At 34.2% G+C, this 19,656-nt stretch overlaps 1 protein-coding gene across 1 annotated transcript in view; it reads left to right on the top strand.

Annotated features, from left to right (window-relative positions):
* Positions 1-19,656, top strand: part of GLS (glutaminase) — an 84,721-nt gene that overhangs the window by 24,186 nt on the left and 40,879 nt on the right. Inside the window, exons 6-9 of the mRNA XM_007942042.2 lie at positions 205-368; positions 7,976-8,034; positions 16,459-16,491; positions 16,581-16,639. Coding sequence (XP_007940233.1) covers positions 205-368; positions 7,976-8,034; positions 16,459-16,491; positions 16,581-16,639 — 315 coding nt within the window. The remainder of the gene's footprint in view (positions 1-204; positions 369-7,975; positions 8,035-16,458; positions 16,492-16,580; positions 16,640-19,656) is intronic.

The raw sequence follows: 19,656 nt of genomic DNA, 5'->3' as shown, positions 1-19,656 counted from the left end.
GAATGCTTTTAGGCTTTTTTTGTGTGTGTCATTGCTCTTAAATTTATTTCTTATACTTATTATTTAATATCGAAGTAAACTTTTTTGGTTGAACTGGGGGTAGCCTGTGTAAATTAGAATTAATGTGTAAAAACACCAGCTCTAATCATGCAGTTGCATATTTTTCTCAGAGATCTTAATTATTTTAAATCTACTTTTACATAGGCATTCTATCGGAGATACCAAAGTTCCCTTTTGTCTTCAGTCCTGTGTAAAACCTTTGAAGTATGCCATTGCTGTTAATGATCTTGGAACAGAGTATGTGCATCGATATGTTGGTAAAGAGCCGAGTGGATTGAGATTCAACAAACTATTTTTAAATGAGGATGGTAAGAATTACATAAGTTGGTTAGAGAAAGATTTTTCTCATTTTCTTATGTAAATCTAAGTATTTTTTCTTTTATTTTTGAAGAAAATTAGAAGATTTTCATTTGCTATTTGATTTCTGTGAAATCTAGGAAGACAATTTAATCACCTTCTTTTAAAAATTATTGTTTTAGGTATCTTGTCCCACTGGGAAGTAGACTGATGTGGAGAGCAGGGAGTAAGAGTTTCACTTTATAACCACCTATAGGTCTCTGGGTGGTCAAATGGTTTTAACTTGACTTCTAATGTAAAGGTTGGTGGTTTGAACCCACCTAACAGTATTGCAGAAAAAAGGCTTGGTACTGATTATACCTAGAAAACCTTGTGGAAAATAGAAATATCATATCACCTAGCAATCCCACTGTTGTTGTTGTTGTTGTTATGTGCCATCAAGTCGGACCCAACTCATAGCGATCCCTCCTTGGGTTTCCGAGGCAGTATCATTGCGGAAGTAGATTGCCCAACCTTGCTTCTGAGGAGTGGGTGGGTTTAAACTGTCAGCCTCCTGGTTAGCAGTCAAGTGCCTTAGGCACTATGCTACCAGAGCTCCTAGCAGTCCCACTACTAGGTACAAAATATGAGAAATCATATTCATTCCAGCACTATTCACAATAGCAAAAAAGATGGAAACAACCTAAAGGCCCATCAGCAGAGGAATGGATCCAATGACTATGGTGCACACACACAATGGAATACTACACAATGTTAAAGAACAATGATGAGTCTGCAAAACATCTCGCAACATGGATGAACTTAGGAGTACATTATGCTGATTGAAGTTAGCCAATCACAAAAGTATTGTATGAGACCACTATTATAAAAAGTCAAGAAAAGGGTTTCATCCAAGTGATATTCTTTGAATAGTTATCAGTGGTGGGTAGGGCAGGGAAGGTAAACCACTAACTAGAAGGCAGACAAATAGTAACTTGGGTGAAGAAAAAATAAACAGCAATCTGATAATAAAAACAGTGAAAAAAAAAAACAGAGGAGACATTTGACAACAAACGGTAGCATTACATTTAAAAAAAAAAAAAGTAAACAGGGCTTACACATACATGAAAAACATAGCAAGTGATTTAGGAAATCCGGAAAGATTTCAGCTCAGCATCAATGTCAGTTTATACTATTAAAAAACTGAATTTGTATTTAAAAAAAAAACAACCCTAAGGAGCAGTTTTAGGAGCTCTGGTAGCATAGTGCCTAAGGCACTTGACTACTCACCAGAAGGCTGACGGTTCAAACCCACCAGCCACTCCTCGGAAGGAAGGTTGGGCAGTCCTACTTCCGTAGTGATACTGTCTCGGAAACCCAAGGAGGGGTCACTATGAGTCGGGGCCGACTCGACAGCAAACAACAACAAGGAGCAGTTTTACTTCCAAGTACATGGTGTTGCCATGAATCAGGATTGACTCAGTGGCAGTGGGTTTGGGGTTTTATATGTGTGTGTTTGTGTGTATTATGGGGAATCTCACATTGTCTAGGATTTGCTTTAGAATAATTTAATGGAGGAAACCTGGGAGTGTAGTGCATAGTTGAGCTAGTAATTATTTTTTGCCTATTTTTGTCCTTAAGCATATTTAAGATTTGAAAGAATTGTCTGGCATTAAAAAGTAGAGTAACAGATACTACTTTACAAGAATCTGAAAACATAGAGGAGGACAAAAGTAGTTAGAACTTTTGATTTTATACGTGTTTTAAATCTAGATACTAGCTAAAGGAAGATTGGGTTGAGATTCACATAGGTTGGTTTCTGTTTTAAGTTATTTCAAGCATGTTTGATTTGAGATTATGATAAATAAAATTAAAACAAAAACCAAACCAAACCAAACTCATCGGGTCAATTCCAACTCATAGTGACCCTATAAAACAGAGTAGAACTACTCCTTAGGGTTTCCAAGGCTGTAATTCTTTGAGGAAGCATTGCTGCCTCATCTTTCTTCCGAGAAGCGGCTGGCTGGTTGGTTCAAACCATTGACCTTTTGTTAGCAGCCATATACGTCAACAAGTTTGCCACCCAGAGCTACTTTGAAGAAAACAATCATGAAAGAATTCAGTGGTTGCAATAATAGTTGTAAGAAATAAACTTTTGTATTTTTTCCTTTCTACTAGATAAAACAAAATGTGCTTTGTACTTATTTTTTTTAGTATTTTTATGAAGTTATGGGACTGGTATTTTTTAATGCTTTTTTTTCCTATTTGTATTGAGAGCAATTACATTTTCTTACTTACTACCATAATTTTTCTGTTCTAATGCCAAATTTGATTATATGAAGATTGCCATTAACCAGCAACTTGAATAAGAACAAGATTTGCAAAAGCACTTTATTAAATTGTTCATTGGCACCCAGATTTAGTATGGAAAGAATCAATACTTTTATTTCAACAAGACTAAATATTTTACAAGAAAAATTAATGCTTTTCCTATTGTAATGTAGCATAATGAAATGTCTAAATTTAAGAGGGATAAGATTCAGGATCAGAACAAACCTGGTTCCTGTGAGTTGGAGGTCTGGTATATCTCTGCTTTCCCACTTCTCCATTACAGGCATATTTTGGAGGATATTGCGGGTTTGGTTCCAGACCACTGCTATAAAGCAAATACTGCAGTAACGCAATTCACACATTTTTTTAGTTTTCAAGTGCATATAAAAGTTACATTTACATTATACTGTAGTCTATTAAAGTGTGTAATAGCATTAGGAAAAATTTGAAATGTTGTGAGAATTACCGAAGTGTGAAACAGAGACATGAAGTGAACACTTGCTTTTGGAAGGTGGCACTGATAGACTTGCTTGACATGGTTGCCACCAACCTTCAATTTGTTTTTTTGTTTTGTTTTGTTTTTTTTAAAAAAGCAGTATCTTTGAAGTGCAAGAAAGAAAGGGGGAGCACAATAAACTGAGATATGCCTGTATGTCTTACACCAGCCACTTCCTCCACTACTTCTCTGACAGGTTTCATAAATTATTGCAATTGGTGCACAGAACGCATAGTTCATACTCACAGTTATGTGGTTTATTAGGGAAGTAACATACTGCAACTCAGGATCAACTTGAAGTAACAGGAACAACTTGGGATCATCAGGAAGTGCACAGGCAGGTCTAGAACGTTCCCTGAAGTGGAGAGCACATCCCTCCCTTCTTCAGTGTAAGATAGATTCTGACCAGGATAGTTCTCAAGGCTCATGAAGCATGTAAGCTCTCTGCTTGAATAGCTCTGTAACTCTCAGGTAGTGCCACTATACTACTCCTCACTGATCAGCTGGTGTGACTTCTCTGGTGGGCAGCTCCTTGTCTGCCTTGCAGGCCTCTCTGCCTTTGGGCTCTCTGCTGAGGAGCTTTCTGTTGTTGGCCTTTCTGCCAGTAGCCTCTTCACCGCTAGCTGGTTTAGTTCATAACTATTGTAGCAACTGTCTCAGCTTTTTCCTACCAGCAGGGCTATTACGCCATCATGCGCTCTGCCATCAGACTGTCTGCCATTGACCTCTCTACCACTAATTGCCCCAGCTCATAGCCAGTATAGCAGCTTCAGGACTGCTCTGTTCACTCTTAGTTCCACTTCTCTGCCATCCCAGGTCTCAGACTTTTTTTTTCTTTTTTTTTTTGGTCACCAGGCCTAGCATCTCAAAAGACATGTTTCTCTCACTACTCCTGTCAACCAAAAAAAAAAAAAAACTTTGCCACACAGTCATTCCAACTCATAGTCACCCCATAGGACAGACTAGACTGCCCCATAGGGTTTCCAAGGTTATAATCTTCCTTATTGAAGCAGACTCTATGTCTTTCTCCCACGGGGCAGCTAGGGGGTTCAAACCATTAACCTTTTGTTTAGAAGCCAAACAGTTTAACCACTGTGTCACCAGGGCTCCTGTCAGTCATGAGTTCTTTAAATCCTCTGTGTTTTAGCCATTTATATATCCCAAGTTACAAGGCGGGGCTTCTCTCAGGAAACCAGAGCTTAGCCAAACTGCAATTACCCATGAGATGTCAGTCAACTCACGTCTTGTACAAAAGTAACATTTTCTGCTGGCAGAGGCCAAGCTCTACCCTTGACAAAAGAAACAAACCCTCTGGAAGATATCCCCAAAGTTGCTTCTCCAAAGAACTAGGGCAAAGGTAACAATTCTTCAGGGTATAGAGGAGCAATCTCCGGAGCTGTTTTTCTGAAGATCCAAAGGCAAAAGACCACATGAAGAAACTAATTGCACCATGCCCGTGAAGGGGACAATAGAGGCATCTAGGTAGTTCTGATGGATTTGCTGGTTTTTGAAGCTGGTATTTAAATAATGGAGGATAACAAATACAGATATTTTAAAAAACAAAACCCCAGTGCCATCAAGTTGATTCCAACTCATCATGACCCTACAGAACGGGGTAGAACTGTCCTGTAGGGTATTTTAGACTATAATCTTTACCTACTTCCATGGAGTGCCTGGGGGATATTTCAGAAGCAAATAAAATGAGCTTAAGGTAAATGAAGTTAGTATTTCAAATAATAAATATTTTTGCTGTGTACATTCATGTGAATGATCTTTAAAATATGATTTGTTGACATTATAGTTGATAAGAAAAAACCATTAGAACTGGGCTTTATTTAGCACTGGTTTACAATAAAAATGCAATAAAGTTTAACTAAAGAGGTTTTGCCTTTGTATTCTTTGACTTTTTCCAAGCCTGAGTCAGCACCAGGAATCTTGAGAACAATGGTAAAATGAAGGCCTCAAGGTGACATGCTTTCCTGAGTTCTAAATAGATTCTATGGTCCATAGCCTTGGTTTTAGGCTAACCCTAGCAAAAATAATTTGTGTATCCTTTTCATATTTGAAGTTTTAAGGGTAGGTTTATGGTGAAACTATACACTTTGTGTATATCTACTTCTGTAATGATACTGCCTCAGAAACCCAAGGGGGGGTCGCTATGAGTCGGCTGACTTGACATATAACAACAACAATGTAATATTTTTCTTAAATGAATGTATTCATATTGTCCTAACTTTATAAGATTGATAAGTATGGATATAATATGAATATATCATGAGTATAAGGAATAATAAAGGAATTATAACTGTTAATTAATAAATAGTAATTTTAAAATGCTTGATAAGTTAAAAAGTTTTGATCCTAGGGTGGGAAGTTGGCTGATGTTTTTAATCATAGATTAAGAAATAAGTTACTTTATATATATATCAGTTTTGGACACCCCCAACTACTTGTGAGGTCTTTTTCTACCTTTCTACCTTATGCTGATATGGCAATCAGTAAATATATAATCACCTTCCCCTTCACCAGTCTCTCATTGTTAGGAGCTATGGAGGGTACAGGGTCCTTGGTTCTTAGAGTAACTTGTCTAATTAGTACTATAGGATATAGAGAATAATTATATACCGCCTCTAATAGTTGGAAAAGAAGACCTGGTAGTTCATGGTTAGACATTCAGCTGTTAACCAAGACTTGACAGTGGCTCCAGGGAGAAAGGACCTGGTGAACTTGGCTCCTGTAAAGATTTCAGCCTAGGAAACCCTGAGGGGCAGTTAGTGCTACAGTATCCATAAGGTTACTGTGAGTCAGGATCGACTCCATGGCACACAACAACATCAGCAAATACCTGGAAAGAGAAGACAAACTTAAAAGCATTAAATACTGCTGATTATTTTATCTTATAAATATGTAATTAGCAAATGCCCAAATGTATCTGTTGGTTATATAATTAGACCATTTGCAAAATAAGGAGTTGAATTAATTTACATAAGGAAGGCAAGATGCAGTTACATAGAAAGACATTTTCATGGTTCGGAAGAAGGCGAGTTGGTACTCCAGGATTATACCATATGTAGAATGCATTACAAATGTGTATGTAATGTGAGGTAATTAAAAAAAACACGAGCCCACTGCCATCAAGTTGTTTGTGATTGTGCTGTCATGCCATGAAATTGAGTCATTGAGTCAGCGCTTTACATGTTCTTTGAAAGATTGTTTTGAAAGTCATTTTTGCAGAATATTTATGATTTTATATAAATGGAATCAATATTTGCTCTTTTGTGACTGAATTTAGCGTAATGCTAAATTACCCTGTAGCATGTATTACATCATTCCTTTTTGTTGTCAATTGATGAGATTATTAGTCACATAACAGAACATTTTGTTTATCCATTTAGCCATTCATCAACTGTTGAACATTTGGGTTATTTCTACTTTTTGGCTATTATGAATAATGCTGTTACAAAAATACATATACATGTTTTTGTGTAAACATGCTTTCATTTCTCTTGCAGAATGGCTGAGTCGTATGGTAACTGTGTTTAACAATTTGAGGAATTGTCAAACTGTTTTCCAAAGCTCAGAGTTTATTCTGGAGAATCATCTCACAGAATATAGCTTGGTTACAATTTTAAAGAGACCAGTGGTGTAGCAGTAACTTAATGCACTCTGCTGGATTTGTCAAGTTAGATAAGAACTTGCTCACAAAGAAATAGATACAGCAAACAGATAAATTAAGAAATAAACTGACAAATATTTTCACTCCCTTAACAATTTTGTGTTTGGTGTTTGTTTCAGTGCAGTGAATGTAATCAATTGCTGTTTGAAATTCTATTTATTTTAAAAACTAGGAGAGGAGGTAGGATTTTGGTTGAACTTAAAATTTCAAGTAACTTTTAAAATGACATAAATAATATATCCTTATTGTCAGAAAATGTGGAAAGCATTGCCAATACCACTTAAATCCCTATAGTCATAATATCCTATGAGTATCACTTGTTAGTATTTGTATGTTTTCTTTGTCTGTGTATATGTGTGTATATACACAAACAGGAAAAGTAATAAACTTAAAAAAATAAAATTGAGTTTACAGTAGATGTGTTTTACGAAAGGTCATTATTATTATTCAGTACTTAGTATACTTTCTAGGAGCTCTGGTAGTGTAGTGCCTAAGGCACTTGACTGCTAACAGAAGGCTGGCTGGTCAAACCCACTAGCCACTCCTCGGAAGGATGGTTGGGCAATCTACTTCCATAGTGATACCGCCTCAGAAACCCAAGGAGGGATCGTTATGAGTCGGGTCTGACTTGACGGCACATAACAACAACAACAAGTATACTTTCTAAGCACTTCATATGTTTAATTTATTCAATCATTATTACTCAATGAGGTGTAGGTACTATTATTTCCCCTATTTTGCAGATGGAAAAATTGAGCCATAGTAAAATTTAGTTACTTGCCCAGGACACGTAGCTATAAGTGGAAGAGCCAGGAAATTTAGATGTGCTCTTACACTACTCTCTCTGTATAAATCTTTCCCCATATTGATAATTAGAGCAGATCCTAGAAGTGACGTTGTTGTTGTTGTTATGTGCCCTCGAGTCAGACCCAACTCGTAGCGACCCCTGCTTGGGTTTCCAAGGCAGTATCACTACAGAAGTAGATTGTACTAATGTGATATGCAACTGACTTAAACTGCCACCTCCCCCGAAAAAATCTCTTAAATGTCTGATATAGAAAATTTATTTGAAATATCTATGCACTGAAGAAAATAGTATCATTTTTAAATAATGCCACTGCTGTTATATTTTACAGATAAGCCCCACAATCCTATGGTAAATGCCGGAGCAATTGTTGTGACTTCATTAATAAAGGTAAAGTGTTGACATTTCCTTTTAACCTAGCAAAATTTTTAATAACTAAGGCATAATGGTGAATCTTGAATTTTTCATTTATGTAGAATTGTGGAACATTTTTTCTGGGTCTTAGAAATAATTAATCTTATTGAATATTTTGATTTATTTCAAAATAAATGATGTAATAATTCCAAAGGCAAGATTAAAAACAGATGACTATAAATTCCAAGTTAGTTTCTCTTGACTTGAAGATCTGGCAGAAATTCAAAAAGAAGTCTGCTGAATAGTAGGCATAGGAATGTTTCTTAAAGTTTTGATTTGTTTTCCCTCTTCTTTTGGTTCTTCTAGAACAAATGGATCTAAACCAAATTTGATGCATTTATTGTATGATTTTGGTCATCGTATGTAGAAACATGTTCTAATACTTTAAGACGAAGTATATTTACCCTTGCTTAGTCTCAAGTCTTTTATACTCTAATGAGCTGAAATCACAATTTTCATTTGAACTTGTTTTACTTAAATAATGCCATAGCTAAAATAAATAAGGCTTATTGCAATTTTTAAACTGTATTATTTTCCTTATGCTTTGAAGTTTGCATTATATTTAGTGTTTGGTTTTCCTTAATAATTGGAAGTTTTAATGTTTTGAAATAACCATTTGAAAATGGTTCTTTTGTCAGATACTTAGATTTTAATTTTAACTATAATTTCCATTTATATAAATTTAATTTGTGTTAGAATAAAGCATAATCATGTAGCTTTATAGCTATATTACTAAGGATGGGGTACTCTGCTACACAAAGGGTATGAATTACACCCTTAGCCCAATTCATAAAAATCCATCTAATTTGTATACCAGAAGTCCTCTCTTAATTCTTGTTGAATTTCATATTCATTGTCAAAACCTTTAAGGTAGACTATTGCCTTAGAATATACATACATACACATAGATAACATACATACACACATACATATTTAGTTGTTATTTTGGGGCAAATGCTGCATGCATAATCAATCCTTACAGCCCCCGTGAAATGTTTTAAAGTAACTTATTTTAATAGGCTATGGAAATTTTTATTTTGTCCATTATAAAATCTGGTTATTTATGGCTATTTTACATAAGAAAAAAAGTTTTTTGCTAAAGGCAAAAGAAACATTATTATAGAAATCTTTGTTTATTGTAGAAAATTACAGTATGAATGAATATGTGTTTGATACAGTCCCATCTTTGGCTAGCTTATATTGTAGTGTGGGATATACATGAGTAAATAGGCCTTTATAATGAGATCAGGAAATGTTCAGTGAGAGAAGTGTCATTAATAATTGTTCAGATTTGAACAGTAATTTAAATTAAGGTCTTGAGAATTATGATGATAGAATGTATATGTTAATGTTTGATGACCACTGGAATGGTTTTGAGCCTTTTTTGGGTCTTCTCAGAAAATACAGTGATTTTACATACAACTTAAGGAGATTCACAGGCCTTTGAAGCTGATTCATAGACCCCAGTTTAAAAATTTTTACACGGGAAAAAGATTAACATGGTAACCAAAAGTATTCTCAAGAAAGGACATGTGTAAATGACTAATCCATGACTTCTTAACTGCATGCAGTTAAAAAATCTTTTGGTTAATGATTCATGGGTATAGTACACTGCCCATCCTGTATATATGGGAATTGCATGTTTGGTCATCTCACACATTACTTCATTAGTTTCTCTTACCATAGTCACAAGCTATAAACTGTACAACTGAGTTATGTTAGTATGAGCACTTAGAAACTGAATTGAAAAAAGAAACCAAAAACCCAGAACATAAGTGTCATTTAATATGAAGCAATGCAGAAATTTAACTGAGTCATTTTGTATTTACAAATTTGATCAGTGATTTTAACTTTCTTAAAATTTTAAGTAGCCCAGGTGGCACAGAGGTTTAGTGCTTGGCTGCTAACCGAAGGTGGCAGCTCAATCTGGTAAATTTGTATATAATATTTTGGGGTATCATTCATATTTAAGGTAACTTACTTTGAGTTTTTGTTTTTCAAAAGTATCTCACAAGTGATTTTTTTCTAAGTGAAGTTCATACAAATCTTGTATGGGGAATTTCAAATAAACCTTTATAAAACTGACTGCCCCAGAATGTCATAGTTTTCTTAAGATCTTTTTAACAAAGGATTAATAAATATCTGTATGCAATCTCTGGAAGTTATATGATTATGTAATATTTATGAATTAGTAATAGGTTTGAAATTTAGAAAATATTAAAACTATAGCCAAAAGGGACTTTAGATGTTGTCAAGCCCAACTCTCTTTATATAATTGAGGAAACTGAGACCAAATAACTTGTGACGTAGAATCAAGCCTAAGCTAATTCTCATGATACAGATTTTTTTTTCTGTTTGCTGTTTATTAGATTTCACTCTGTCATATTTAATGCAGGTGTGATAATATCTTTGACTTTAACTTGTATAGCTATATTGTCTGGAAAGGAGAAATGTTATTTTCTTAAAAAGTTATGTGTATTTTTTAGTAGGTCTACATAGTTATTCTTTGGGTATCAGTCAGTGCCTACTATCTGTAAGGAACCAGGTCCCTCCCAGTGAGCTTGAGTTTGAGTACCAAAGCTTGGGTATTTTACCATTGTTACTGAATGGAAAGGCGCCCTGCTGGTGCAGTGGTTAAGCTATTGGCTGCTAACAGAAAGACTGAACACACTAGCCACTCCATAGGAGAGAGATGTGACAGTCTGCTTCCCTAAAGAAAATAGCCTTGGAAACCCTGTGGAGTTAGTTCTACTCTGCCCTGTAGGGTTGCTGTCAGTCAGCATCGATTAGACAGCAGTGGGTACTAGGTATGAATTCTGGTTTTTTAGCTCTTCTTTTATCTGATGAACTCTTAAAGCCTATTTGTGATTTTTTTTTTTTTTTTTAATTCAGGACTTTATAATGATGCTATTAACACATTCTCCTCATATTACTTCATACCCTGGGGCAAAAAAATAAAATAAAATAAGCAGAGTCTTTATTAAGACTCTTTATTGCATAATTTTGTAGTATTGATATTTTTTCCTTGTAGGATTGGTGGTGATCCTCAGGAAATGGGGGAAGAGGCAAAGCAAATGTTCAAAAGGATTAGCAGATTGTGGAAAAAAGGAGGATTTGGACAGAAGGAACCTGTTGCATAAATTCTTAACTACTAAACTTATAGAAAAACTCCAATATTTAAAATTTTAACCAAAGCTATATAGGTAAATACCTTTTTAAAAACAAATGTCATTTTATACTTAAAATGCACATAAATTTTTGAAAAAAAAATATAAGGGGTACTATACTTGATTTCTTTATGGTAGCTACTAACTTTAAAGGATTACTATTTGATGCAGTCTGTTTTATTTGATGATGATAATATGTGATTGCTTGATTGAGAAAAGAATAAAAATAAATTTGAAAGGAGCAGTATTTCTGAATAAAATAGCTCTAGCCTATGTACTTTTTTTTCTTCGGTGGTAGCAATTTCACCTGGTGTCAATTTAAAAGTTGAGGTCTGGGGATAACTTGAGGGATTGGGTGGCAAAGTGAGGGCAGCATACTGCAAAATAATTGCCACACTTCTGCTTTTTTTGTGTTAGGGGTAAAGAGTAAGTTACATTGTCTTCTGTATGTACGTCTCTCTTTATTCTAGTTGTGGTTGCCAGTTTTTGTCATTTGAAGAAGCTTGCTCTTTTTCATGAAAACTATTTTTGAAAATTGAGAGTTTAAATTGGAGCTATTTTTTTTCTCTTTTCTTTTTTCTTACACTGCTATCTCCAGGGATAGTAGTGGATAATGATGCTCCATGGAAATCAAGTCAAGTTTAATTACATAATGATCAGTTTGACCATATTGAAAATAACCTGTTAGACATGCTTATCAGCTGCCTAACTCCGGAAGGTTTTGGCTGTAGAGAGCAGTGCCTTAGACTGGGTAGCATTCAGAACATAGGACTGTGTTAGTTTATGGACTTGCATAACAATTGGAATATTGGAGGGTTTTGTTTTGTTTTGATTTTATGAAAGGCATATAATTTATTGCCAAAAGAATTCATTTTTCTGTTTTATTGTAGGGTATTAATCTATGAAATAGTATTTTTTTTTCTTCTTTTCCTAACCTACTCTTCTCCCCTCATGAAATAATATTGATCTATGAAAATACTAGATCTAGAACATTTTTTTGTATCTGTAATACCTACTTTAATTCTGCTTTTAATATTAAGGCATTTCTGGGATAAGATGAAACTAAAAGTATTTTATAAGATCATTTTCACTTATCTCTTTTGCCTCTTGTATTAATTTCAAACTTTTAATTGGCTTTTATACCTCTATATTAACATAATCAAATGCTTTATATACAAAATAACTGATTATGTTCATTTTAAATGTGCCATTTTAATATTAAATTTGTTTGTATGTCTCATTTCAATAGTTTTAATAATGTTTTAATCTGTATTATATGTATAAATCCATGAATCAATTCATGAATACATTGTAAAATACTTTAAGATAGTGACATTAATTTCTTTTAATAACCAGTGTTAAAACTCAGGTGGCTCTATATTACGTCTTCATAAAATTTTCTTCAAAAGAATGTAAATGCTATATCATGATAGAGGAGATACTTATAGGAAAATAAATCTATTTCTAGTACTGGGATCTGATTACTCTTTTCAAATAAACCAGTTAGTTTGCTTTTAAAAGTCATTTCAGTGATTAACTTAAAAATGTCAATAAATACATTTTTCCAGTTTAATCTCTCTTAAAGATTTGCTACTATATTTATTGCAAATTACTGCTAACTTATTCAAAATTAAAATAATACATTTAGTAATGCTTATGGAATGATCTTCAGTTTGGGATACACATATTCCTTGGGGGCATGAAGTCTTTCCAGAGTGTGAAAAGAAATTGATAATTTTAAGGTAATCAGTTGCCATATTTCCAGTTTCCTATAGTGCTCTTTCTTATAATTGATTTTCCTTTGGTTCACATATCCTTCCATTTTCCAAAAGCTACCATACTTTTGCATCCTAAATTTTTATGTGGTGCACTGTTTCTGGTTGTAAAAACCTCTTGGGCACCAACAAAAGAAAGCAATTTTGAGGGTATGAATGACTGTAATGATTGGATAACTAATCTTTTTTATATCAGATTGTTTTTAGTTTCAACAAAACTGAAGAGAATTAAGTTGTCAGTTAAGAACATTAAGTCAATTTTTGAGGGAGGATCTCTCTGTGACTTCTGACATATAATGAGACATTTAAAGAACAGAGTGGCAATGCTGTAACAAAACTTTATCTTCATCTACTTACACATTATAAGCAAGGTTTCTCAGCTTATACATCTGTAAAAATTAAAAATAGGAAGAAAAACTGAGTTTCATTCTAGCAATAGAAAATATCCACTGGTAAAACATGAGCTAAGTAAAAATCACTGTTTGGAAGGGAAAAGAAAACACTATAAATGAAAACTTTATACATTAAAGTGGTAAATTACTGATAAATATTTTTCCTTCAATTTTGTATTATGAAATACATAATTTTGTATGTATTTCAAACATAGATGTCTTAGAGTGTGTTCTCTAGAGGAGAAAAATCAATGAAGCATGTAGATGGATGGATGGATAGATTGATTTCCAGGAAGTGGCTCACCAGTAGTGAGACTGGCAAGTCTCAAATCCATGGATGAAATAGCAAGCTGGAGGCTTCTCCTGGCTCATGAGCTAGAGCTCAGAGGATGACAGGTCGGTTGCAGGAGTCAGAGAGAGTGAGCTTTGCCAGAACATGCTATATTGGATGCAAGCCTCATCCGCAAGGAAATCATTGGTTTTCCAGACGATTGGCTACACACATCAGATCACAAAATGGAGGATGATTATACAACATTACATTTTGAAAGAGCAAATTACTCTTTGTCCAGTGTCTGCCAAACCATCATAGCCAAATTGACACATAAATTCATCACCACAATATACGAATAATTCACCACCACAGTATACAAAATAAGAAAAGTTAGTATAACCAGCCTCTATGTACCTTTTGCCACTAGATGATAAAGATTTTATAGTTTTTGTTTTTTTTGGGGGAGGGGAATTCTGTTTATTCATACGTGTGTATGCTTTGCAAGTAAACTTTTTACTGTAAATTTTTCAAAATTAAAATTAGACAATATTTAAAACTGGTAATTAGATCTCATATATCTTTGTGGTACATGAAATCTTTTAAAGAGGCAAAAACACTTTATTAAGTGCCACTTCTAAGATAGATTATAAGAATGAATGTTAATCAAGTGCCATCACTTGTAAACAAGTTAAATTTGGGGAGAGGCTTTCTTAAGACACAGTAATTCAAATATTTTATTTTGTCCCATAATCTGCCTAGGGCATTTTGAGTTACATAATGGCAAACATTGGTGTAAATACCAGTTGTTTCTTAAAAACAAAACAGAAGCATAAGTTAATTTTGCTGTAGTTCAGTAAGCAACAAAAAAATAGACGAAGTTTGTGACCATAGCCTAGAATTGAAATAGCTTTTGCTTTTTTTATTATTCATATTGTACATGATGGCTAAATAAGGAAAATTACTATTAGTTTTACAGGGAACAGTTTCGGTCAGCGAATGAAAGTTTAATGTAACTTGCTTATTTTGCATTGATTAACTGTATAATCTGTAATTAATCCATGGGACATCCCAATGCAAATGCTGACATCCTTTTCCGGAAGAGTTGGCTTTTGGTTTTTATGCGTTTTCAAAGGTTAAAAAGGTTTTTGTGGTTTAAATGTTGTTACATATTTTACAGCATTAGGATCTATGGAATATTTTGACAACTGCAACAGTTCAATGAAGTTGGTAATTTCTTCTTTTAATTATTTTTCATTGAACAGCTTTGGAGTTACATTTCTACCTTTTTATTTCTGGTGTATTATAAGGAAAGAAAAGTTAAAATATGTCAACAGATGCTCTAGGGAAAATATATAGATTGTGATTACACTATAGTGGAAGCTAAATTAACCTTACATTGTTTAAGCTTTGTTAATGCCTGATTTTGCTGATGTAGTATAGTTTCTTTCAGTTATTGATTGTATATGTGTGACTACACATCCTTTCTCCAATAAATTGATTTATAGGGTTTCATAGATTATTAGACACAACTTGTAAAGGGGAGAATGAACCTGGCTTAATATAATTAAATAGTCTAGTTACAGGTTCCACTCCCCTACCCACATAATAAAAATCTAAAGTGTAAATGTTTTGGATATTTTGAGGGTGAAGTTAAAAATTAACACTTTATTTGCCAAATTATTTTATCTTAAATCTTTTTAAAAAATTAGAGATGTATTGTTTCTATTGGGTGCATATCACCAATTAATACGTTTGATTTCAGATCTACAACTTACTGCTTTGTAAACTTCGCCGAGGTAAAATGAAACCATTTGGTTACTTGAACTGATCATAGATTGAACATAGATTGTTCTTATTGACAATTGCAGTAGCTAACGTGTCAGAAATAGAAGTGTTGAAACAATACATCTTCCATGATTTGAATTGGCATAATGCTGGTAGCATAGTGCCTAAGGCACTTGACTGCTAACCAGAAGGCTGGCGGTTCAAACCCACCAGCCATTTCTCGGAAGGAAGGTTGGGCAATCCTACTTCCGTAGTGGTACCGCCTCGGAAACCCAAGGAGGGGTCGCTATGAGTCGGGGTTGACTCGATGGCATATAACAACAACAACAAGAAGTATAATTGTAGCTAATGTTTTAGAGACTATAAAATATAAATTTTAATTCTTTAGTGCAAATATCATTGTAACAAGTGAGCGATACTAAGGGTAGTCTTTTCTGTACTAGTTAAATATGCCCAGAATGTTTGTGTATATTAGAATGGTAAAAGATTAGTTAGTTTTACAGCATAACTCATTTTTCTAACACTAATAATGGCATAACTTTGTGTGTATATATATATATATATGTATATATATATCGGTAGATTGTTCTTAATTGAAAATTATAATGTATGTGTACTTTATTCTTTTCTAAGGGTGAAACTTTATTTTAAGTTTTTAAAATAAGAAATTAAATAAAAGTGTACATTCTAGCAGATCATATACTGTTATGAAAGATGAGCAGACTGGGGTAACTTATACTTCAAATTCTGTAACTTCGGGTTGGGTAAAGATATACTTAAAATAAAGCATTCCCTTTGTAAGTCAGATCCATTCTCAACATTGGTGTTAATGAAAGAACATTTAAGAGTTTATGTAAATACTAAATTACTTTTAGAATTATTTCCTAGATTTAAAAGTACTAATGCAGTGTGTCAATTATAATGGTAGTAGTTTGATATTATACTAGCTTAAAATTTTAACTATAGTGGTACCTATACTAATATATTTATATCTCATTTCTCTGCAGCAAGGAGTAAATAATGCTGAGAAATTTGACTACGTAAGTAGAATATAGAATTGAATTTTTATGCCACAGTCTTTGTATATTTGTCTTTTGATTACTGATACTTCCTACTTTTTGTTTTATAGGTGATGCAGTTTTTGAATAAGATGGCTGGTAATGAATATGTTGGATTCAGTAATGCAACGTAAGTCTGATTTGTGACTCAGTTTTTAATAGTGGAACAGGACAACTCAAATTAATGGAGAACATTTACATGAATAGAATTTCATTTTTGATGCTGTTTTACTCCTTCATATATACTGTATTTAGAATTAATCTGCTTGTTAGTCCTAGGACTTCAGTGAATAAATAATAATTATTTAAAATTTGATCATTAGAGTAAAATAGTTACTTAATTACCTGAGGGAAACATTTTAAAAATGCTTAATTCTTGTGGGTAATCATAGAAAGGACCTCAGTTGTACCTGAAATTACTGACATTTATCAATTTTTCCTTTGCTTATAATACTTGTCTTACTTCTCTTATCCCTTTTGGTGTTTACCCCAGTTGTAACTTTTATTCCAACTTTTTTATTGTGAAACTTGCAAGTTTACAGAAGAGTTAAAGAATAAATAATGAATGTTTATATAGCTTTGACTTATATAACCTGCTTAATATTTAGTCTCATTTGCTTCTCTCTCTCTCTCTTTAAAAGATAAATATGAGTATCTCTACATAAACATTAAGTATGTACATATAAACGTACTCATTTATACTGGTTATGGTCTAGTAAAATCCAACACAGAGTGACCCTATGGGACAGAGTAGAACTGCCCTTAGATTTCAAAGGCTGCAATATTTCAGGAAACAGACTGCCACATCTTTCTTGCAGGGAGTGGCTGGTGGGCTCAAACCACCAAACATTCCATTAGCAGCCAAGCTACTTAACCACTCTGCCACCTTACATAAATATACACGTACATATATGATTTTCTTGTCAAAATACTTGAAGTTGTGGACATCATGACACTAACCCCTAAATAATTCAGCACATATGTCCTAAGAATAAGGACATTCTCTTATATAGCCATTAATACCATTAATTCATTTAAGAAAATTAGCATTGATTTAAAAATATAATAGTAATCAATATTTTATTGTCCCAAACTGTCCTCTTTTATTAAATAATTTACTTTTTATTGTTGTTGAAAATACACACAGCAAAACATACACCATTTCAGCAATTTCTACATGTAAACTTCAGTAACATGAATTACATTCTTTTAAGTTTGCAACCATTCTGAACCTCTTTTACCAAATTGTTCCTCCATCATTGACATAAACTGGCTGCTCCCTAAGCTTCCTGTCTAACCTTTCCAGTTGCTGTTGTCAATTTGATCCCGTATAGACAGTTTTTTAAAAGAGTGTAATGGTGGTTCAAACCCACCAGCCACTCCTTGGAAGAAAGGTTGGGCAATCTATTTCCGTAGTGATACCGCCTCAGAAACCCAAGGAGGGGTCGCTATGAGTCAAATCCGACTTGATGGCACATAACAACAACAACAACAGTGAAACTAAATTGTTGTTTGGTTTAAAGAAGACTATTCCTTCATACCACTTGTCTTGCTCATCCTATCCACTGACAAGGATCCCAACTAATGATGTAAACAAGATAGACATTTATTCCTCTTTCACATAAAAGTCTGTACTGTCCTGGCAGCCCTGCTTTATAAAGATGACCAGGGCCCAGGCTACGCTTTGAGAGGAGTCTCTGGTTGGTACAACTAGACATCTTTTATACTTTTATTTTTTTTTTAATTCAGGAACAAATCAGGAGTCATGGATTGCATTATTGATCGTCTCTTCAGTCTCTTTAAACTAGAACAATGTCCCCTGCCCTACATCCCTGCTTTTAACTTTTTAAATGGCCTTTTTTTTGAAGCATGCAGTCCAGTTGTCTCATAGAAACTTTATGTGAAGGGCCAGATAGTGAATATTTTAAGGTTTTATGAACCATGTGGTCTCATTGCAAGTACTCAATTTTGCTGTTAGAGTACAAAAGCAATCACAGACTACATGAGACTGTGTTCCAATAAAACTTAATAAAAACAGGTGGGAGGCCAGATGTGGGCAGTGGGTGCATATTACTCATTCTGGATTTGTCTAATGATTTGCAAAGGAGCCTTGGTGGCACAGTGGTTAAACACTGGGCTGCTAATTAAATAGTTGGTGGCTTGAACCCACTAGTCATTCTGCAGTTACATAAAGATTTCAACCTTGGAAACCTTATGGGATAATTCTGCTCGGTTCTGTAAGATTGCAGTAGGTCAGAATCAACTTTAGCAGTGAGTTTGTATTTCCTTGTGGTTAGACAAAGGTTAAATGCTTTCGACACGAATGTGGACTAAGATAGGTTTTGTCTTTATTGCTTCAAGTTTCAAGAAACAGAATATTTCAGGTTATTTGCTTGACCAATTTATTTTCATCAGCTTAAGTATTTTTTCTAAGATATTCTCCTTTAATCTCATCCTGTGTCTTCGGTGCTCTCAGATTACTATATTTTATTGAATCTATTCTATTTCTTTGCCCAGTCACCACCATTAATATGTTGACCTGCTTAGGACCTGGACAGAGTGTCTCCTTTCTGTATGTATCCTTGTTATTTGGCAGATAATAAGCACTTCATGTAGTGTTTGGTCAACTGAACTAAGTGCCAGGCACTGTCATGAGTAGTTAGTCCTTTTTCTATACTGTGTTAATAATGTGTGAAACAAAATATGGCAGACTGACACATTTCCAAGGACTTTTCCGTTTCTGACATTGTTTTCTGACCATGTTATTGTTATGTACTGTCAACTCCAACTCCTAGCAGCCCTGTAGGGCAGAGCAGAACTTCCCCATAGGGTTTCCTAGACTGAAATCTTTTTGGGAGCAGATTGCCAGGTCTTTCCTCCCATGGATACGTTGGGTGAGTTTGAACCAAGCCCAGTGCTTAACTGTTGTACCACAAGGACTCCTTTTTCTGACCATAGAAATATTGAAATGTAAAGTTCAAATGGACTTTGATGGTCTGGTATTGTGGTCAGTATACAGAGTGTCACCTACACTTCTGCCCACACCTTTTGGCCACTTGTATGTTGATACGTCATGGATACCACTAACTTACATCTGTCTAAATCAAAACTCAGTGTCTTTCTTTCCAAACTGCTCTTAGCTCCAGG

This window comes from Orycteropus afer, unplaced genomic scaffold (assembly GCF_000298275.1).
Source record: "Orycteropus afer afer isolate SDZICR_OR568_19922 unplaced genomic scaffold, OryAfe1.0 scaffold00001, whole genome shotgun sequence".
Lineage (NCBI taxonomy): Eukaryota > Metazoa > Chordata > Mammalia > Tubulidentata > Orycteropodidae > Orycteropus > Orycteropus afer.
This window is presented reverse-complemented; position numbering and strand designations above follow the sequence as displayed.